Source organism: Biomphalaria glabrata, chromosome 11 (genome assembly GCF_947242115.1).
Source record: "Biomphalaria glabrata chromosome 11, xgBioGlab47.1, whole genome shotgun sequence".
In the NCBI taxonomy this organism is placed as follows: Eukaryota; Metazoa; Mollusca; class Gastropoda; family Planorbidae; genus Biomphalaria; species Biomphalaria glabrata.
Window position 1 is genome coordinate 8431825 of NC_074721.1, and position 18974 is coordinate 8450798.

At 30.5% G+C, this 18974-nt stretch overlaps 1 protein-coding gene across 2 annotated transcripts in view; it reads right to left on the bottom strand.

The window, feature by feature from the left end:
* Positions 1–18974, bottom strand: part of LOC106054754 (uncharacterized) — a 154057-nt gene that overhangs the window by 51909 nt on the left and 83174 nt on the right. For both annotated transcript variants that reach the window (XM_056003656.1, XM_056003658.1), the window contains exons 105-142: positions 18660–18923; positions 18365–18491; positions 18056–18258; positions 17125–17379; positions 16713–16841; positions 16290–16553; positions 15995–16121; positions 15686–15888; positions 13900–14160; positions 13609–13735; positions 13257–13459; positions 11701–11955; positions 11290–11418; positions 10891–11151; positions 10596–10722; positions 10245–10447; positions 9452–9706; positions 9041–9169; positions 8641–8901; positions 8346–8472; positions 7995–8197; positions 7202–7456; positions 6791–6919; positions 6392–6652; positions 6097–6223; positions 5746–5948; positions 4953–5207; positions 4542–4670; positions 4142–4402; positions 3847–3973; positions 3496–3698; positions 2703–2957; positions 2292–2420; positions 1893–2153; positions 1598–1724; positions 1247–1449; positions 471–725; positions 54–182 (exon numbers count right to left, since the gene is read on the bottom strand). In XM_056003656.1, coding sequence (XP_055859631.1) covers positions 54–182; positions 471–725; positions 1247–1449; positions 1598–1724; positions 1893–2153; positions 2292–2420; positions 2703–2957; positions 3496–3698; positions 3847–3973; positions 4142–4402; positions 4542–4670; positions 4953–5207; positions 5746–5948; positions 6097–6223; positions 6392–6652; positions 6791–6919; positions 7202–7456; positions 7995–8197; positions 8346–8472; positions 8641–8901; positions 9041–9169; positions 9452–9706; positions 10245–10447; positions 10596–10722; positions 10891–11151; positions 11290–11418; positions 11701–11955; positions 13257–13459; positions 13609–13735; positions 13900–14160; positions 15686–15888; positions 15995–16121; positions 16290–16553; positions 16713–16841; positions 17125–17379; positions 18056–18258; positions 18365–18491; positions 18660–18923 — 7422 coding nt within the window. The remainder of the gene's footprint in view (positions 1–53; positions 183–470; positions 726–1246; positions 1450–1597; positions 1725–1892; positions 2154–2291; positions 2421–2702; positions 2958–3495; positions 3699–3846; positions 3974–4141; positions 4403–4541; positions 4671–4952; positions 5208–5745; positions 5949–6096; positions 6224–6391; positions 6653–6790; positions 6920–7201; positions 7457–7994; positions 8198–8345; positions 8473–8640; positions 8902–9040; positions 9170–9451; positions 9707–10244; positions 10448–10595; positions 10723–10890; positions 11152–11289; positions 11419–11700; positions 11956–13256; positions 13460–13608; positions 13736–13899; positions 14161–15685; positions 15889–15994; positions 16122–16289; positions 16554–16712; positions 16842–17124; positions 17380–18055; positions 18259–18364; positions 18492–18659; positions 18924–18974) is intronic.

Below are 18974 nucleotides of genomic sequence, written 5' to 3' on the forward strand. Positions count from 1 at the left end.
GTCATTCAGCTCAATAGACAATTAAAAAAAATATATAGTTGAACACATTTTACCTGTGCACCTATTTTCATTCATTATGCTTCCTTTTGGACAATAACATTTATCCTCAAAGAAACTCTTCTGTTGTACTCTAGCACATAGGTAGGAACAGTTGTTTTGGAAACAAGTTGAATTGGCTTCCACTGAAAAAGAATTCACACAAATAAACAATTCTTACATCATTAACTTTTTTTTTAAAATCAAAAATGTATTCTAACATCTTTTTTACTGCTTTTTAAAATTTCATGTCACATTGCATAACAACAACAACAACAAACATTACTGGCCTTTTAGAATCTCATTTGTTTCATTGGCAACTCTAAAATTTCTTTCTTCAGGACACTATATATGCTACGCGTTCCATATTTTCTTCAGATATTTAAAAATAATAAAGAAAAGGCTTAACTAACCATGCTTAATTTAACACATACCTTGACAAGTGCCATATACATTCATTGCTAGTCCTGCATAACACTGACACTCATAACTGCCATTTAAATTGATACATTGAGAGAAATCAGGACAGATATTATCCAAGCATTCATTGATGTCTTCAGAACAGTCACTTGATGTCCATCCTTGATCACAGAAACATTCACCAGTAAAGTTACTACATGAAACAGTGTTGTTTTGGACACAGTCACATGGAATGGAGCAGTCCATTGAGTAGGTGAATGGTGGACATTCTGTAAAGACAGTTCAATATACATCCATGTAAACCTGATTCTATTCCAGCTGTTTTACTTCAAAATTTAAATAAAAGTAGGAATAGAAAAGATTTAAACAGTACAAAACAGACAAAGTGAGTTGATTTAAGCTTGAAAGAGAAACATTGCAATTTACAAAAGTCATAGACACATAAAAATGGTTTGCATATACATACAAGAAAAAAACAGCAACCAAGGATGTTAACAGAACAAAGCATTTTTAAAGACATTAATGTAATAAAAATGTTCAGATGGATTTTAAAATTAAAAAAGCAGTGAAGTAGGTAATTATTTTGTTTTTAAAATCTTGGTCCTAGTGTTACAATTAATTTTTTTGTTATTAAACTAGTTTATGGGGGATGAATTGGCATTCAAGGAAATACTTTACAAAAAAAAAACAACTACATGGGCTAATTGGTGCTTATAAATTACAGCTTTTATAAACCAGCTTGTAGTAAGAACCAAGAAAATTGTTCTACAGCATTTAAAACTCTACTTACTCTTCATTGTTTGATAAGAAGCAAAGAAGCCTGATGATGATATAATGCCATCTGATGAAAATGTGACCAGAAGAGAACTTTCTGATGAAGTGAAGTTGTAATATGGCAGAGTGCAAAACCTTCCAAGTTGTGGGGCACTAGTGCTGTTTCCATCATAAATGGTTACATAATCATAGCCACATTCAGTGTTCAGCATGGTAAATCTATTTTTTAAATCATAGAAAATATAAATCTAGTCATATTAAATGTAATGTAGACCAAACGTTTTTTTAAAACCAAATAACTAACATATTCAATCTAAAAATAACTGACTTTTTTTTAAGAAAATTATATTTACGAAATTATATTTACTTGAGTAAAATCTGGCTACTTTCATTTGCTAGTATTAACCAAGAACAGTAGTCTGAATTATAATAATCTGAAGGGTAATTGGGGCTATAAATAACACCGGAAGAGTCAGTTAGAATCATGCTGCAATCTGAAATGTACAAAACACACAAAATGAAAAGTTACAACCATTACTGTCACAAGAGACACAATGTTCAAGCAATTGAAGAGAATTTAAGAAAACAATCTTTACACTTACTTAAAACAGACAAAGTAACAAAACACTATGTTAGAAAGAAAAAAATAAAATCATTCATACTTTTTCTTTGACAGTTTCCAAAAAGACCAACTTCATAGCCTGATATACATTCACAAGTGTAGCTGCCAAGAGTATTAATGCATGTAGCAAATGGTCCACAGTAGGAATATGCACATTCATTGATATCAATTGAACAATTCTTAGATGTCCAACCAGGAAGACATATACAGGTTCCATTTCTTGCATCACACTGTGCAGTATTTTCCTCTATACAGTCACAATTCAGTTGACATTCTTCACCATAGGTGAAGTTTGAGCAGGCTATAAAAGAAGTATATTTAAACTGAAAATTACCAGCATATAATTAGACATGCATAAACTATAACAACAAAAAAAAAGGGTTGCATGTCATTCAGCTCAATAGACAATTTAAAAAATATATAGTTGAACACATTTTACCTGTGCACCTATTTTCATTCAGTATGCTTCCTTTTGGACAATAACATTTATCCTCAAAGAAATTCTTCTGCTGTACTCTAGCACAAAGGTGGGAACAGTTGTTTTGGAAACAAGTTGAATTGGCTTCCACTGAAAAAGAATCCACACAAATAAACAATTCTTACATCATTAATTTTTTTTTTAATCAGAAATTTTTTCTAACATCTTTTTTACTGCTTTTTAAAACTTTCATGTCACATTGCATAACAACAACAACAACAAACATTACTGGCCTTTTAGAATCTCATTTGTTGCATTGGCAACTCTTTCTTTCTTCAGGACACTATATATGCTACGCGTTCCATATTTTCTTCAGATATTTAAAAATAATAAAGAAAAGGCTTAACTAACCATGCTTAATTTAACACATACCTTGACAAGTGCCATATACATTCATTGCTAGTCCTGCATAACACTGACACTCATAACTGCCATTTAAATTGATACATTGAGAGAAATCAGGACAGATATTATCCAAGCATTCATTGATGTCTTCAGAACAGTCACTTGATGTCCATCCTTGATCACAGAAACATTCACCAGTAAATTTACTACATGAAACAGTGTTGTTTTGGACACAGTCACATGGAATGGAGCAGTCCATTGAATAGGTGAATGGTGGACATTCTGTAAAGACATTTCAATATACATTCATGTAAACCTGATTCTATTCCATCTGTTTTACTTCAAAATTTTTAATAAAAGTAGCAATAGAAAAGATTTAAACAGTACAAAACAGACAGAGTTTGTTGATTTAAGCTTGAAAAAAGAAACATTGCAATTTACAAAAGTCATAGAAACATAAAAATGGTTTGCATATACATACAAGAAAAAAAACAACAACCAAGGCTGTTAACAGAACAAAGCATTTTTAAAGACATTAATGTAATAAAAATGTTCAGATTTTTACATATTTTAAATGGATTTTAAAATTAAAAAAGCAGTGAAGTAGGTAATTATTTTGTTTTTAAAATCTTGGTCCTAGTGTTACAATTAATTTTTTGTTATTAAACTAGTTTTTGGGGGATGAATTGGCATTCAAGGAAATACTTTACAAAAAAAACAACTACATGGGCTAATTGGTGCTTATAAATTACAGCTTTTATAAACCAGCTTGTAGTAAGAAAAAAGAAAATTGTTCTACAGCATTTAAAACTCTACTTACTCTTAATTGTTTGATAAGAAGCAAAGAAGCCTGATGATGATATAATGCCATCTGATGAAAATGTGACCAGAAGAGAACTTTCTGATGAAGTGAAGTTGTAATATGGCAGAGTGCAAAACCTTCCAAGTTGTGGGGCACTAGTGCTGTTTCCATCATAAATGGTTACATAATCATAGCCACATTCAGTGTTCAGCATGGTAAATCTATTTTTTAAATCATAGAAAATATAAATCTAGTCATATTAAATGTAATGTAGACCAAACGTTTTTTTAAAACCAAATAACTAACATATTCAATCTAAAAATAACTGACTTTTTTTTAAGAAAATTATATTTACGAAATTATATTTACTTGAGTAAAATCTGGCTACTTTCATTTGCTAGTATTAACCAAGAACAGTAGTCTGAATTATAATAATCTGAAGGGTAATTGGGGCTATAAATAACACCGGAAGAGTCAGTTAGAATCATGCTGCAATCTGAAATGTACAAAACACACAAAATGAAAAGTTACAACCATTACTGTCACAAGAGACACAATGTTCAAGCAATTGAAGAGAATTTAAGAAAACAATCTTTACACTTACTTAAAACAGACAAAGTAACAAAACACTATGTTAGAAAGAAAAAAATAAAATCATTCATACTTTTTCTTTGACAGTTTCCAAAAAGACCAACTTCATAGCCTGATATACATTCACAAGTGTAGCTGCCAAGAGTATTAATGCATGTAGCAAATGGTCCACAGTAGGAATATGCACATTCATTGATATCAATTGAACAATTCTTAGATGTCCAACCAGGAAGACATATACAGGTTCCATTTCTTGCATCACACTGTGCAGTATTTTCCTCTATACAGTCACAATTCAGTTGACATTCTTCACCATAGGTGAAGTTTGAGCAGGCTATAAAAGAAGTATATTTAAACTGAAAATTACCAGCATATAATTAGACATGCATAAACTATAACAACAAAAAAAAAAGGGTTGCATGTCATTCAGCTCAATAGACAATTTAAAAAATATATAGTTGAACACATTTTACCTGTGCACCTATTTTCATTCAGTATGCTTCCTTTTGGACAATAACATTTATCCTCAAAGAAATTCTTCTGCTGTACTCTAGCACAAAGGTGGGAACAGTTGTTTTGGAAACAAGTTGAATTGGCTTCCACTGAAAAAGAATCCACACAAATAAACAATTCTTACATCATTAATTTTTTTTTTAATCAGAAATTTTTTCTAACATCTTTTTTACTGCTTTTTAAAACTTTCATGTCACATTGCATAACAACAACAACAACAAACATTACTGGCCTTTTAGAATCTCATTTGTTGCATTGGCAACTCTTTCTTTCTTCAGGACACTATATATGCTACGCGTTCCATATTTTCTTCAGATATTTAAAAATAATAAAGAAAAGGCTTAACTAACCATGCTTAATTTAACACATACCTTGACAAGTGCCATATACATTCATTGCTAGTCCTGCATAACACTGACACTCATAACTGCCATTTAAATTGATACATTGAGAGAAATCAGGACAGATATTATCCAAGCATTCATTGATGTCTTCAGAACAGTCACTTGATGTCCATCCTTGATCACAGAAACATTCACCAGTAAATTTACTACATGAAACAGTGTTGTTTTGGACACAGTCACATGGAATGGAGCAGTCCATTGAATAGGTGAATGGTGGACATTCTGTAAAGACATTTCAATATACATTCATGTAAACCTGATTCTATTCCATCTGTTTTACTTCAAAATTTTTAATAAAAGTAGCAATAGAAAAGATTTAAACAGTACAAAACAGACAGAGTTTGTTGATTTAAGCTTGAAAAAAGAAACATTGCAATTTACAAAAGTCATAGAAACATAAAAATGGTTTGCATATACATACAAGAAAAAAAACAACAACCAAGGCTGTTAACAGAACAAAGCATTTTTAAAGACATTAATGTAATAAAAATGTTCAGATTTTTACATATTTTAAATGGATTTTAAAATTAAAAAAGCAGTGAAGTAGGTAATTATTTTGTTTTTAAAATCTTGGTCCTAGTGTTACAATTAATTTTTTGTTATTAAACTAGTTTTTGGGGGATGAATTGGCATTCAAGGAAATACTTTACAAAAAAAACAACTACATGGGCTAATTGGTGCTTATAAATTACAGCTTTTATAAACCAGCTTGTAGTAAGAAAAAAGAAAATTGTTCTACAGCATTTAAAACTCTACTTACTCTTAATTGTTTGATAAGAAGCAAAGAAGCCTGATGATGATATAATGCCATCTGATGAAAATGTGACCAGAAGAGAACTTTCTGATGAAGTGAAGTTGTAATATGGCAGAGTGCAAAACCTTCCAAGTTGTGGGGCACTAGTGCTGTTTCCATCATAAATGGTTACATAATCATAGCCACATTCAGTGTTCAGCATGGTAAATCTATTTTTTAAATCATAGAAAATATAAATCTAGTCATATTAAATGTAATGTAGACCAAACGTTTTTTTAAAACCAAATAACTAACATATTCAATCTAAAAATAACTGACTTTTTTTTAAGAAAATTATATTTACGAAATTATATTTACTTGAGTAAAATCTGGCTACTTTCATTTGCTAGTATTAACCAAGAACAGTAGTCTGAATTATAATAATCTGAAGGGTAATTGGGGCTATAAATAACACCGGAAGAGTCAGTTAGAATCATGCTGCAATCTGAAATGTACAAAACACACAAAATGAAAAGTTACAACCATTACTGTCACAAGAGACACAATGTTCAAGCAATTGAAGAGAATTTAAGAAAACAATCTTTACACTTACTTAAAACAGACAAAGTAACAAAACACTATGTTAGAAAGAAAAAAATAAAATCATTCATACTTTTTCTTTGACAGTTTCCAAAAAGACCAACTTCATAGCCTGATATACATTCACAAGTGTAGCTGCCAAGAGTATTAATGCATGTAGCAAATGGTCCACAGTAGGAATATGCACATTCATTGATATCAATTGAACAATTCTTAGATGTCCAACCAGGAAGACATATACAGGTTCCATTTCTTGCATCACACTGTGCAGTATTTTCCTCTATACAGTCACAATTCAGTTGACATTCTTCACCATAGGTGAAGTTTGAGCAGGCTATAAAAGAAGTATATTTAAACTGAAAATTACCAGCATATAATTAGACATGCATAAACTATAACAACAAAAAAAAAGGGTTGCATGTCATTCAGCTCAATAGACAATTTAAAAAATATATAGTTGAACACATTTTACCTGTGCACCTATTTTCATTCAGTATGCTTCCTTTTGGACAATAACATTTATCCTCAAAGAAATTCTTCTGCTGTACTCTAGCACAAAGGTGGGAACAGTTGTTTTGGAAACAAGTTGAATTGGCTTCCACTGAAAAAGAATCCACACAAATAAACAATTCTTACATCATTAATTTTTTTTTTAATCAGAAATTTTTTCTAACATCTTTTTTACTGCTTTTTAAAACTTTCATGTCACATTGCATAACAACAACAACAACAAACATTACTGGCCTTTTAGAATCTCATTTGTTGCATTGGCAACTCTTTCTTTCTTCAGGACACTATATATGCTACGCGTTCCATATTTTCTTCAGATATTTAAAAATAATAAAGAAAAGGCTTAACTAACCATGCTTAATTTAACACATACCTTGACAAGTGCCATATACATTCATTGCTAGTCCTGCATAACACTGACACTCATAACTGCCATTTAAATTGATACATTGAGAGAAATCAGGACAGATATTATCCAAGCATTCATTGATGTCTTCAGAACAGTCACTTGATGTCCATCCTTGATCACAGAAACATTCACCAGTAAATTTACTACATGAAACAGTGTTGTTTTGGACACAGTCACATGGAATGGAGCAGTCCATTGAATAGGTGAATGGTGGACATTCTGTAAAGACATTTCAATATACATTCATGTAAACCTGATTCTATTCCATCTGTTTTACTTCAAAATTTTTAATAAAAGTAGCAATAGAAAAGATTTAAACAGTACAAAACAGACAGAGTTTGTTGATTTAAGCTTGAAAAAAGAAACATTGCAATTTACAAAAGTCATAGAAACATAAAAATGGTTTGCATATACATACAAGAAAAAAAACAACAACCAAGGCTGTTAACAGAACAAAGCATTTTTAAAGACATTAATGTAATAAAAATGTTCAGATTTTTACATATTTTAAATGGATTTTAAAATTAAAAAAGCAGTGAAGTAGGTAATTATTTTGTTTTTAAAATCTTGGTCCTAGTGTTACAATTAATTTTTTGTTATTAAACTAGTTTTTGGGGGATGAATTGGCATTCAAGGAAATACTTTACAAAAAAAACAACTACATGGGCTAATTGGTGCTTATAAATTACAGCTTTTATAAACCAGCTTGTAGTAAGAAAAAAGAAAATTGTTCTACAGCATTTAAAACTCTACTTACTCTTAATTGTTTGATAAGAAGCAAAGAAGCCTGATGATGATATAATGCCATCTGATGAAAATGTGACCAGAAGAGAACTTTCTGATGAAGTGAAGTTGTAATATGGCAGAGTGCAAAACCTTCCAAGTTGTGGGGCACTAGTGCTGTTTCCATCATAAATGGTTACATAATCATAGCCACATTCAGTGTTCAGCATGGTAAATCTATTTTTTAAATCATAGAAAATATAAATCTAGTCATATTAAATGTAATGTAGACCAAACGTTTTTTTAAAACCAAATAACTAACATATTCAATCTAAAAATAACTGACTTTTTTTTAAGAAAATTATATTTACGAAATTATATTTACTTGAGTAAAATCTGGCTACTTTCATTTGCTAGTATTAACCAAGAACAGTAGTCTGAATTATAATAATCTGAAGGGTAATTGGGGCTATAAATAACACCGGAAGAGTCAGTTAGAATCATGCTGCAATCTGAAATGTACAAAACACACAAAATGAAAAGTTACAACCATTACTGTCACAAGAGACACAATGTTCAAGCAATTGAAGAGAATTTAAGAAAACAATCTTTACACTTACTTAAAACAGACAAAGTAACAAAACACTATGTTAGAAAGAAAAAAATAAAATCATTCATACTTTTTCTTTGACAGTTTCCAAAAAGACCAACTTCATAGCCTGATATACATTCACAAGTGTAGCTGCCAAGAGTATTAATGCATGTAGCAAATGGTCCACAGTAGGAATATGCACATTCATTGATATCAATTGAACAATTCTTAGATGTCCAACCAGGAAGACATATACAGGTTCCATTTCTTGCATCACACTGTGCAGTATTTTCCTCTATACAGTCACAATTCAGTTGACATTCTTCACCATAGGTGAAGTTTGAGCAGGCTATAAAAGAAGTATATTTAAACTGAAAATTACCAGCATATAATTAGACATGCATAAACTATAACAACAAAAAAAAAAGGGTTGCATGTCATTCAGCTCAATAGACAATTTAAAAAATATATAGTTGAACACATTTTACCTGTGCACCTATTTTCATTCAGTATGCTTCCTTTTGGACAATAACATTTATCCTCAAAGAAATTCTTCTGCTGTACTCTAGCACAAAGGTGGGAACAGTTGTTTTGGAAACAAGTTGAATTGGCTTCCACTGAAAAAGAATCCACACAAATAAACAATTCTTACATCATTAATTTTTTTTTTAATCAGAAATTTTTTCTAACATCTTTTTTACTGCTTTTTAAAACTTTCATGTCACATTGCATAACAACAACAACAACAAACATTACTGGCCTTTTAGAATCTCATTTGTTGCATTGGCAACTCTTTCTTTCTTCAGGACACTATATATGCTACGCGTTCCATATTTTCTTCAGATATTTAAAAATAATAAAGAAAAGGCTTAACTAACCATGCTTAATTTAACACATACCTTGACAAGTGCCATATACATTCATTGCTAGTCCTGCATAACACTGACACTCATAACTGCCATTTAAATTGATACATTGAGAGAAATCAGGACAGATATTATCCAAGCATTCATTGATGTCTTCAGAACAGTCACTTGATGTCCATCCTTGATCACAGAAACATTCACCAGTAAATTTACTACATGAAACAGTGTTGTTTTGGACACAGTCACATGGAATGGAGCAGTCCATTGAATAGGTGAATGGTGGACATTCTGTAAAGACATTTCAATATACATTCATGTAAACCTGATTCTATTCCATCTGTTTTACTTCAAAATTTTTAATAAAAGTAGCAATAGAAAAGATTTAAACAGTACAAAACAGACAGAGTTTGTTGATTTAAGCTTGAAAAAAGAAACATTGCAATTTACAAAAGTCATAGAAACATAAAAATGGTTTGCATATACATACAAGAAAAAAAACAACAACCAAGGCTGTTAACAGAACAAAGCATTTTTAAAGACATTAATGTAATAAAAATGTTCAGATTTTTACATATTTTAAATGGATTTTAAAATTAAAAAAGCAGTGAAGTAGGTAATTATTTTGTTTTTAAAATCTTGGTCCTAGTGTTACAATTAATTTTTTGTTATTAAACTAGTTTTTGGGGGATGAATTGGCATTCAAGGAAATACTTTACAAAAAAAACAACTACATGGGCTAATTGGTGCTTATAAATTACAGCTTTTATAAACCAGCTTGTAGTAAGAAAAAAGAAAATTGTTCTACAGCATTTAAAACTCTACTTACTCTTAATTGTTTGATAAGAAGCAAAGAAGCCTGATGATGATATAATGCCATCTGATGAAAATGTGACCAGAAGAGAACTTTCTGATGAAGTGAAGTTGTAATATGGCAGAGTGCAAAACCTTCCAAGTTGTGGGGCACTAGTGCTGTTTCCATCATAAATGGTTACATAATCATAGCCACATTCAGTGTTCAGCATGGTAAATCTATTTTTTAAATCATAGAAAATATAAATCTAGTCATATTAAATGTAATGTAGACCAAACGTTTTTTTAAAACCAAATAACTAACATATTCAATCTAAAAATAACTGACTTTTTTTTAAGAAAATTATATTTACGAAATTATATTTACTTGAGTAAAATCTGGCTACTTTCATTTGCTAGTATTAACCAAGAACAGTAGTCTGAATTATAATAATCTGAAGGGTAATTGGGGCTATAAATAACACCGGAAGAGTCAGTTAGAATCATGCTGCAATCTGAAATGTACAAAACACACAAAATGAAAAGTTACAACCATTACTGTCACAAGAGACACAATGTTCAAGCAATTGAAGAGAATTTAAGAAAACAATCTTTACACTTACTTAAAACAGACAAAGTAACAAAACACTATGTTAGAAAGAAAAAAATAAAATCATTCATACTTTTTCTTTGACAGTTTCCAAAAAGACCAACTTCATAGCCTGATATACATTCACAAGTGTAGCTGCCAAGAGTATTAATGCATGTAGCAAATGGTCCACAGTAGGAATATGCACATTCATTGATATCAATTGAACAATTCTTAGATGTCCAACCAGGAAGACATATACAGGTTCCATTTCTTGCATCACACTGTGCAGTATTTTCCTCTATACAGTCACAATTCAGTTGACATTCTTCACCATAGGTGAAGTTTGAGCAGGCTATAAAAGAAGTATATTTAAACTGAAAATTACCAGCATATAATTAGACATGCATAAACTATAACAACAAAAAAAAAGGGTTGCATGTCATTCAGCTCAATAGACAATTTAAAAAATATATAGTTGAACACATTTTACCTGTGCACCTATTTTCATTCAGTATGCTTCCTTTTGGACAATAACATTTATCCTCAAAGAAATTCTTCTGCTGTACTCTAGCACAAAGGTGGGAACAGTTGTTTTGGAAACAAGTTGAATTGGCTTCCACTGAAAAAGAATCCACACAAATAAACAATTCTTACATCATTAATTTTTTTTTTAATCAGAAATTTTTTCTAACATCTTTTTTACTGCTTTTTAAAACTTTCATGTCACATTGCATAACAACAACAACAACAAACATTACTGGCCTTTTAGAATCTCATTTGTTGCATTGGCAACTCTTTCTTTCTTCAGGACACTATATATGCTACGCGTTCCATATTTTCTTTAGATATTTAAATATAATAAAGAAAAGGCTTAATTAACCATGCTTAATTTAACACATACCTTGACAAGTGCCATATACATTCATTGTTAGTCCTGCATAGCACTGACACTCATAACTGCCATTTAAATTGATACATTGAGAATAATCAGGACAGATATTATCCAGGCATTCATTGATGTCCTCAGAACAGTCACTTGATGTCCATCCTTTTTCACAGAAACATTCACCAGTAAATTTACTACATGAAACAGTGTTGTTTTGGACACAGTCACATGGAATAGAGCAGTCCATTGAATAGGTGAATGGTGGACATTCTGTAAAGATATTTCAATATAGATCCATGTAAACCTGATTCTATTCCAGCTGTTTTACTTGAAAATATAAATAAAAGTAGCAATAGAAAAGCTTTAAACAGTACAAAATAGACATTCTGTTAAGACATTTCAAAAATACATGATTGTTGTGAGTGAATTGGATGCTTATCAAACGCATTTCTAAAAAAAAAAAAAACTTTATACATTTTTAAAAAAAATTAATAAAGCAATATAAAACATTAAACAAAATAATTAAAAACACAATGCAATCTAACAAGATGAATAAAAGAAGAAAAGTCAAAAGATAAATACACATTTATTTTTTATTTCATGTCTTGTAGACATGAAAAAGATCACCATCAGTGGACATAAAAAAACTAATTATTTTGGTATTTCAAAAGCATTAAAAAAAAAAGTCTTGGAATGTGCAGAAGGTGTTATAATTTTTCTTTGCAGAAAGAATTATGTAAAATATTTGATGAAATAAAAGAAGTCGAAGATGAAAATCTCAAAATGATTTTAAATGGTATTTCTATTTCTTCGTTCTAATTTTTCAAAAATATTTACTAAACTGTTCAAATCTTTTTTCTTTCTTTTATATAGCATTTTTTTTTATATTTTAAATTAAAGCAAATAACTATTTATAAAAGTCAACAAACAATAGAAAAAAGAATACTTTCTAAAAACAAAGCTTATTTAAGGGAAAGAACTGCTAACTCCTACTATTTATCTGAAAATTACAGGGACTATCTCATTTTTGAAATAATCAAAATTAATTAATTAGTACTAAATGATAAACTTATTGGTTTATTTTTGGATTAATTCATGTATTGTTATTAACTATGAATAATTCTGCAAAATTTCAACTTGATCCGAGCATGGGGAAAGGGAGATGTCATGTCAAAACTTAATAAGGGGATAAAATTTGTATATATCAATATTTCTCATTAAATAGCATGTATTTCCATAATTTCAAAATCAAACAAAACAATTTATTACCAGTAATTAATTAACTAATTGTTTCATTTTTTTTTATTGATTCATGTATTGTCAAGTTCAATGAATAATTGTGCAAAGTTTTAACTTGATCTAAAAATGGCAAATGGGAGAAAAAGCTTGTTCAATTTTTTTTTACCAGAACAACTGAGCGATTTAGTATAAGTGTTGTAAAAACCAGTTAAAAAAACAGCCAATTAGTATAAGTATAATTTAGTTGGTAAACTGATCATCAAAGCACATTTTAACAAGTTTGTGGTGAGAATCAAAAACATACTTCTATAATATTAAAAGGCACTACTTACTTTTCAAGTTTTGGTAAGAAGCAAAGAAACCTGATGATGTGACACTGCCGTCTGTTAAAAATGTGACCAGAAGGAAATTTCCTGATGAAGTTAAGTTATAATATGGCAGAGTGCAAAACCTTCCAAGTTGTGGGGCAAACGTACTGTTTCCATCATAAACAGTTACAAAATCACAGCAGCATTCAGTCTTTAGCATACTAAATCTTTTTGTAAAATTTGATAGAACATATAAATTATTAAATGTACTCAAATCCATTACTTTTCTTTAACTTATCAATAAACAGGTTTTCAGTAAATATAGTGCTAAGAATATAGGATAGGATGATTTTCATTCTATGAAAATTATATTTACTTTAGTGAAATCTGGCTACTTTCATTTGCTAGTATTAACCAAGAACAGTAGTCCAAATCATTATAACTTGAAGGATAATTGGGGCTATAAATAACACCAGAAGAGTCGGTTAGAATTGTGCTGCAATCTGAAATTTACAAACACACAAAAATAAAATTACAATAATTAATCTCAGAAATGACATATTGCTCAAGCTATTTAAGACAATTTAATAAAAACATCTTTAGAATTACTTAAAAGAGACTAATAAACAATAACACTTTGTAAGATAGATTTTAAAAATAAGTATACTTTTTTTCTGGCAGTTTCCAAATGGACCAACTTCATAGCCTGATATACATTGACAAATAAAGCTGCCAAGAGTGTTAATGCATGTAGCATATTGTCCACAATAGAAATATGCACATTCATTGATATCAACTGAACAATTCTTTGATGTCCAACCAGGAAAACATATACAGGCTCCACTTCTTGCATCACACTTAGCAGTATTTTCCTCTATACAGTCACAAGTCAGTTGACATTTTTCACCATAGGTGAAGTTTGAGCAAGCTACAAAACAAGTATATTTTTTTTTTACAGAATTCTACCAAATTTAAATGAACATTATATAATTAGACATGCTTAAACTCTTAAAAATATCAAATAAAAATACAAATAAAAAATAGAGAGTACAAAGTTAAACAGTAATCAGAAAATACAAATATATAACAGTAAAAAAAATAGAAAAGATTTTACACAACAGCAGATTTAAAAAAAAAACATTGATTTTAACATATGTAATAGAAACATAAAAATAGTTTACCATTGTGCTGTTGAAAAAAGTAATGATGTAGTTAAAAAAAAGAACATTTATAAACCTATATGATAACAAGATTACAAAGACAGTTTGTGTAGAAACACAAACTCAAAATCGGCCCCCGAAGTGGTCCACCCAGGCAGGCTTCAATATTTTCAGAAAGAACATCCAAATAAAATTATATCAAAGACAAATGAGAGATAAGAATGGAGAAAGAAGGTTGACAGATCTTGTGTAGTGCCCCAATGGTACAGCAGATCAAAGGATAGGTGCAAGTGAATGCAAAGTTAGATGTGAACCTGGCCTAACTAGTTCCCCTTTCAGACCTTGTGGTCTATAGGGCAGATGATGTAAAGTTCATCTGTTTTTGTGGCCTACGGTTAACGAGGGTGTCATGTAGCCAGCACAACGATCAACCGCCTTTACTTTTCCCCAACTAATATCAGGGTGGACTCAGAGGCACCTAAGGATTCCGAAGTTGAAAATCCCAGTCTTCACCATGATTTGAACCCGGGGCCCCCGGTTCAGAAGCCAAGCGTTTTACCACTCAATTACCGCGCCTCTCCTGGCCTAACTGAAGTCTTATAATTGATGTAATTGTTTTGAAAAAGATCAATCTCTTATCCGAATGCTAAAAAAAAACAAAAAAAAACTGTCGCATTAAAGAAAAAGTTCACGAAAATGAAGTTTACAAGATTACTATTCGTTTTAAATTAGGTCTAACTTATAATGCATACTAATTAGCTTTTTCTCTTTAAAAAATTGCTTACATAACTGATTTTAAAAAATAGATTTTTCGCTTTCAGAAAAAAAAAAGTAGCCGTTCCATCAGAACTTTGAATGGTCTAAAATATTGTGATATCGGATTTTCAATATCTTTTCTAGTTTACGAGATCTAAATGGGACAGAGGGACAGAAATTTTGCACAAAACTAAAAGCGTCTTTTCCCCTTTCGGGGGCTGCTAAAAATGAAAATAGGCACTTTAAAGATAAAACTAAATTTTAAGAAAAAAAATATTTAAAATTTATTTTTTTTAATGTCAAAACAAAAAACTTTCTCAAAATATTTTTTCCAACACTACTTTCTGGGTGATTCACTCATACTTATAAGTGAAGTAATTTATGAGTTATGAGTTACAAGAGTAATACAACACTAAAAAAACAATCTACTTAGAATGAGTAGTCTTTAGAAATTAGAGCATAGCTAAACATTATTTTAAAAAATTTAGTTGAAAGAACCTACAACAAACTTCTATGGCATTTTAAAAATATACTTACTCTTCAATATTTCATAAGAAGCAAAAAAGCCTGATGATGTGACACTACCATCTGTTGAAAATGTGATCAGAAGAGAATTTTCTGTTGAAGTTAAGTTATTAAAGGGCAAAGTGCAGAACTTTCCAAGTTGAGGGGCAAATGTACTGTTTCCATCATAAACGCTCACAAAATCATAGCCGCATTCAGTGCTCAGCATAGTGAATCTAATTATAAAAATGTGTAGAAACTATAAGCCTAGCCCTAATTAATAAAGTAGGTAAACTTTAATTCTAGATAAGCTGATTTTCATTTTATGAAAACTATATTTACTTTAATAAGATCTGGCTACTTTCATTTGCTAGTATTAACCAAGAACAGTAGTCCAAATCATTATAACTTGAAGGATAATTGGGGCTATAAATAACACCAGAAGAGTTGGTTAGAATCGTGCTGCAATCTGAAATGTACAAACACACACAAAAAGAAAAGTTACTACAATTACTGTCACAAGAAGACACCATGTTCAAGCAAATTAAGACAATTTAAGATATGAATCTTTATGCATACTGAAAAGAGACAAATTAACAAGGACACAATGCCAGATAGAAAAAAAAATCAAACATACTTTTTCTTTGACAGAATCCAGATGGACCAACTTCATAGCCAGATATACATTGACAATTATAGCTACCAAGAGTGTTAATGCATGTAGAAAATGGCCCACAATAATAAGAATATGCACATTCATTGATATCAACTGAACAATTCTCTGATGTCCAACCAGGAAGACATATACAGTTTCCAGTTCTTGCATCACATTGAGCAGTATTTTCCTGTATACAGTCACAAGTCAGTTGACATTCTTCGCCATAGGTGAAGTTTGAGCAAGCTAAAAAAAAGTGTATTTTTTTTTACATACAGAGTTCCATCAAATTGAGCTTTCCATTATTTAAACAGAAATGCATACACTATCAAATAAAACAATAACTTTGCTGACTGAAATGTACCTGAATTCACAGAGAAACAAATAGATATTTGAACACGTTACCTGTGCATTTATTTTCATTCAGTATGCTACCTTTTGGACAATAGCATTTTTCCTCAAAGAAATTCTTCTGTGGTACTCTTGCACAAAGGTCAGAACAGTTGTTTTGGAAACAAGTTGAATTGGCTTCCACTAAAAAAAGAATCCACACAAATAAACAACTCTTACATCATTCCCTTTATTAGTTTTAAACATAATTTCATTCTGACATCTTTTTTTTACTGCTCTTTGAAACATTCATTGCAGAAAAATACAGAAACTATAATTCAATGGGTTTTTCAAATCCATTCACAACACTTTCATCTTAACAAACAGACAATATGTACACTATATACACTAGCCCTTCCATATTCACTTTAAGGATGTTTAAATACAATAAAGAAAGGGCTTTCACCATGCTTGGTGGAACACATACCTTGACAAGTACCGTAAACATTCATTTCTAGTCCTGCATAGCACTGACACTCATAACTTCCATTCAAATTGATACATTGAGAATAATCAGGGCAGCGATAATCCAGGCATTCATTGACGTCCTCAGAACAGTCACTTGATGTCCATCCGTTTTCACAGAAACATTCACCAGTAAATTTACTACATGAAACACTGTTGTTTTGCACACAGTCACATGGAATAGAGCAGTCCATTGAGTAGGTGAATGGTGGACATTCTGTAAAGATTTTCAAATTCATGCATGTGAAATGAGAATTGGATGCTCTTCTTACAACGCTATGGCTCATAGTTATGAGCTGCATGCACTACACACTAACACTAATCAATAACACTAAAGAAAACAGTAAAACATAATTATAAATACATAACAATTAAACAATAAGTGGTTAAGATATGAAAAAACACAGAGATAAAAACATTTATTCTTTGATATATCTTTCAAACAGTGCCAATAGTAGACAGACAAATAACTAAGAATGTATATAGATTAAGATATGTATAGCAATAGTTTTAAAAAAAGCCATGATACAATGTAAGAATTTTTCTTTTAAAAAAGGATGTATGTAAAAAAGAAAAGTAAATGGTTGCATAACAAAGTCAAACATGAAGATCTTGAAATAGTTTTCTTTTTTTAATGCCATTTCTAATTTTACTTTCTAGCATTGAAACAAATATATTTTCCTTAATTGTCCAAAGATTTCTTTTTTCTACTTCATACTAAGTGAGGCTTTCATAAGTTTTGTTTAAGCATATCACTAGTTAAAAATCACTAATATAGACAAATTCTGAAGATTACTATAGCTTAGTCCATAAATTAAGAACAGGAGCTATTAAACCAGTTTGTGGTAAGACCTCAAAAATAAGATTCTATTGCATTTTAAAAATATACTTACTCTTCAATATTTCATAATAAGCAAAGAAACCTGATGATGTGACACTACCATCTGTTGAAAATGTGATCAGAAGAGAATTTTCTGTTGAAGTTAAGTTATTAAAGGGCAAAGTGCAGAACTTTCCAAGTTGAGGGGCAAACGTACTGTTTCCATCATAAACGCTCACATAATCATAGCCGCATTCAGTGCTCAGCATAGTGAATCTAATTATAAAAATGTGTAGAAACTATAAGCCTAGCCCTAATTAATAAAGTAGGTAAACTTTAATTCTAGATAGGCTGATTTTCATTTTATGAAAACTATATTTACTTTAATAAGATCTGGCTACTTTCATTTGCTAGTATTAACCAAGAACAGTAGTCCAAATCATTATAACTTGAAGGATAATTGGGGCTATAAATAACACCAGAAGAGTTGGTTAGAATCGTGCTGCAATCTGAAATGTACAAACACACACAAAAAGAAAAGTTACTACAATTACTGTCACAAGAAGACACCATGTTCAAGCAAATTAAGACAATTTAAGATATGAATCTTTATGCATACTGAAAAGAGACAAATTAACAAGGACACAATGCCAGATAGAAAAAAAAATCAAACATACTTTTTCTTTGACAGAATCCAGATGGACCAAATTCATAGCCAGATATGCATTGACAATTATAGCTACCAAGAGTGTTAATGCATGTAGAAAATGGCCCACAATAATAAGAATATGCACATTCATTGATATCAACTGAACAATTCTCTGATGTCCAACCAGGAAGACATATACAGTTTCCAGTTCTTGCATCACATTGAGCAGTATTTTCCTGTATACAGTCACAAGTCAGTTGACATTCTTCGCCATAGGTGAAGTTTGAGCAAGCTAAAAAAAAGTGTATTTTTTTTTACATACAGAGTTCCATCAAATTGAGCT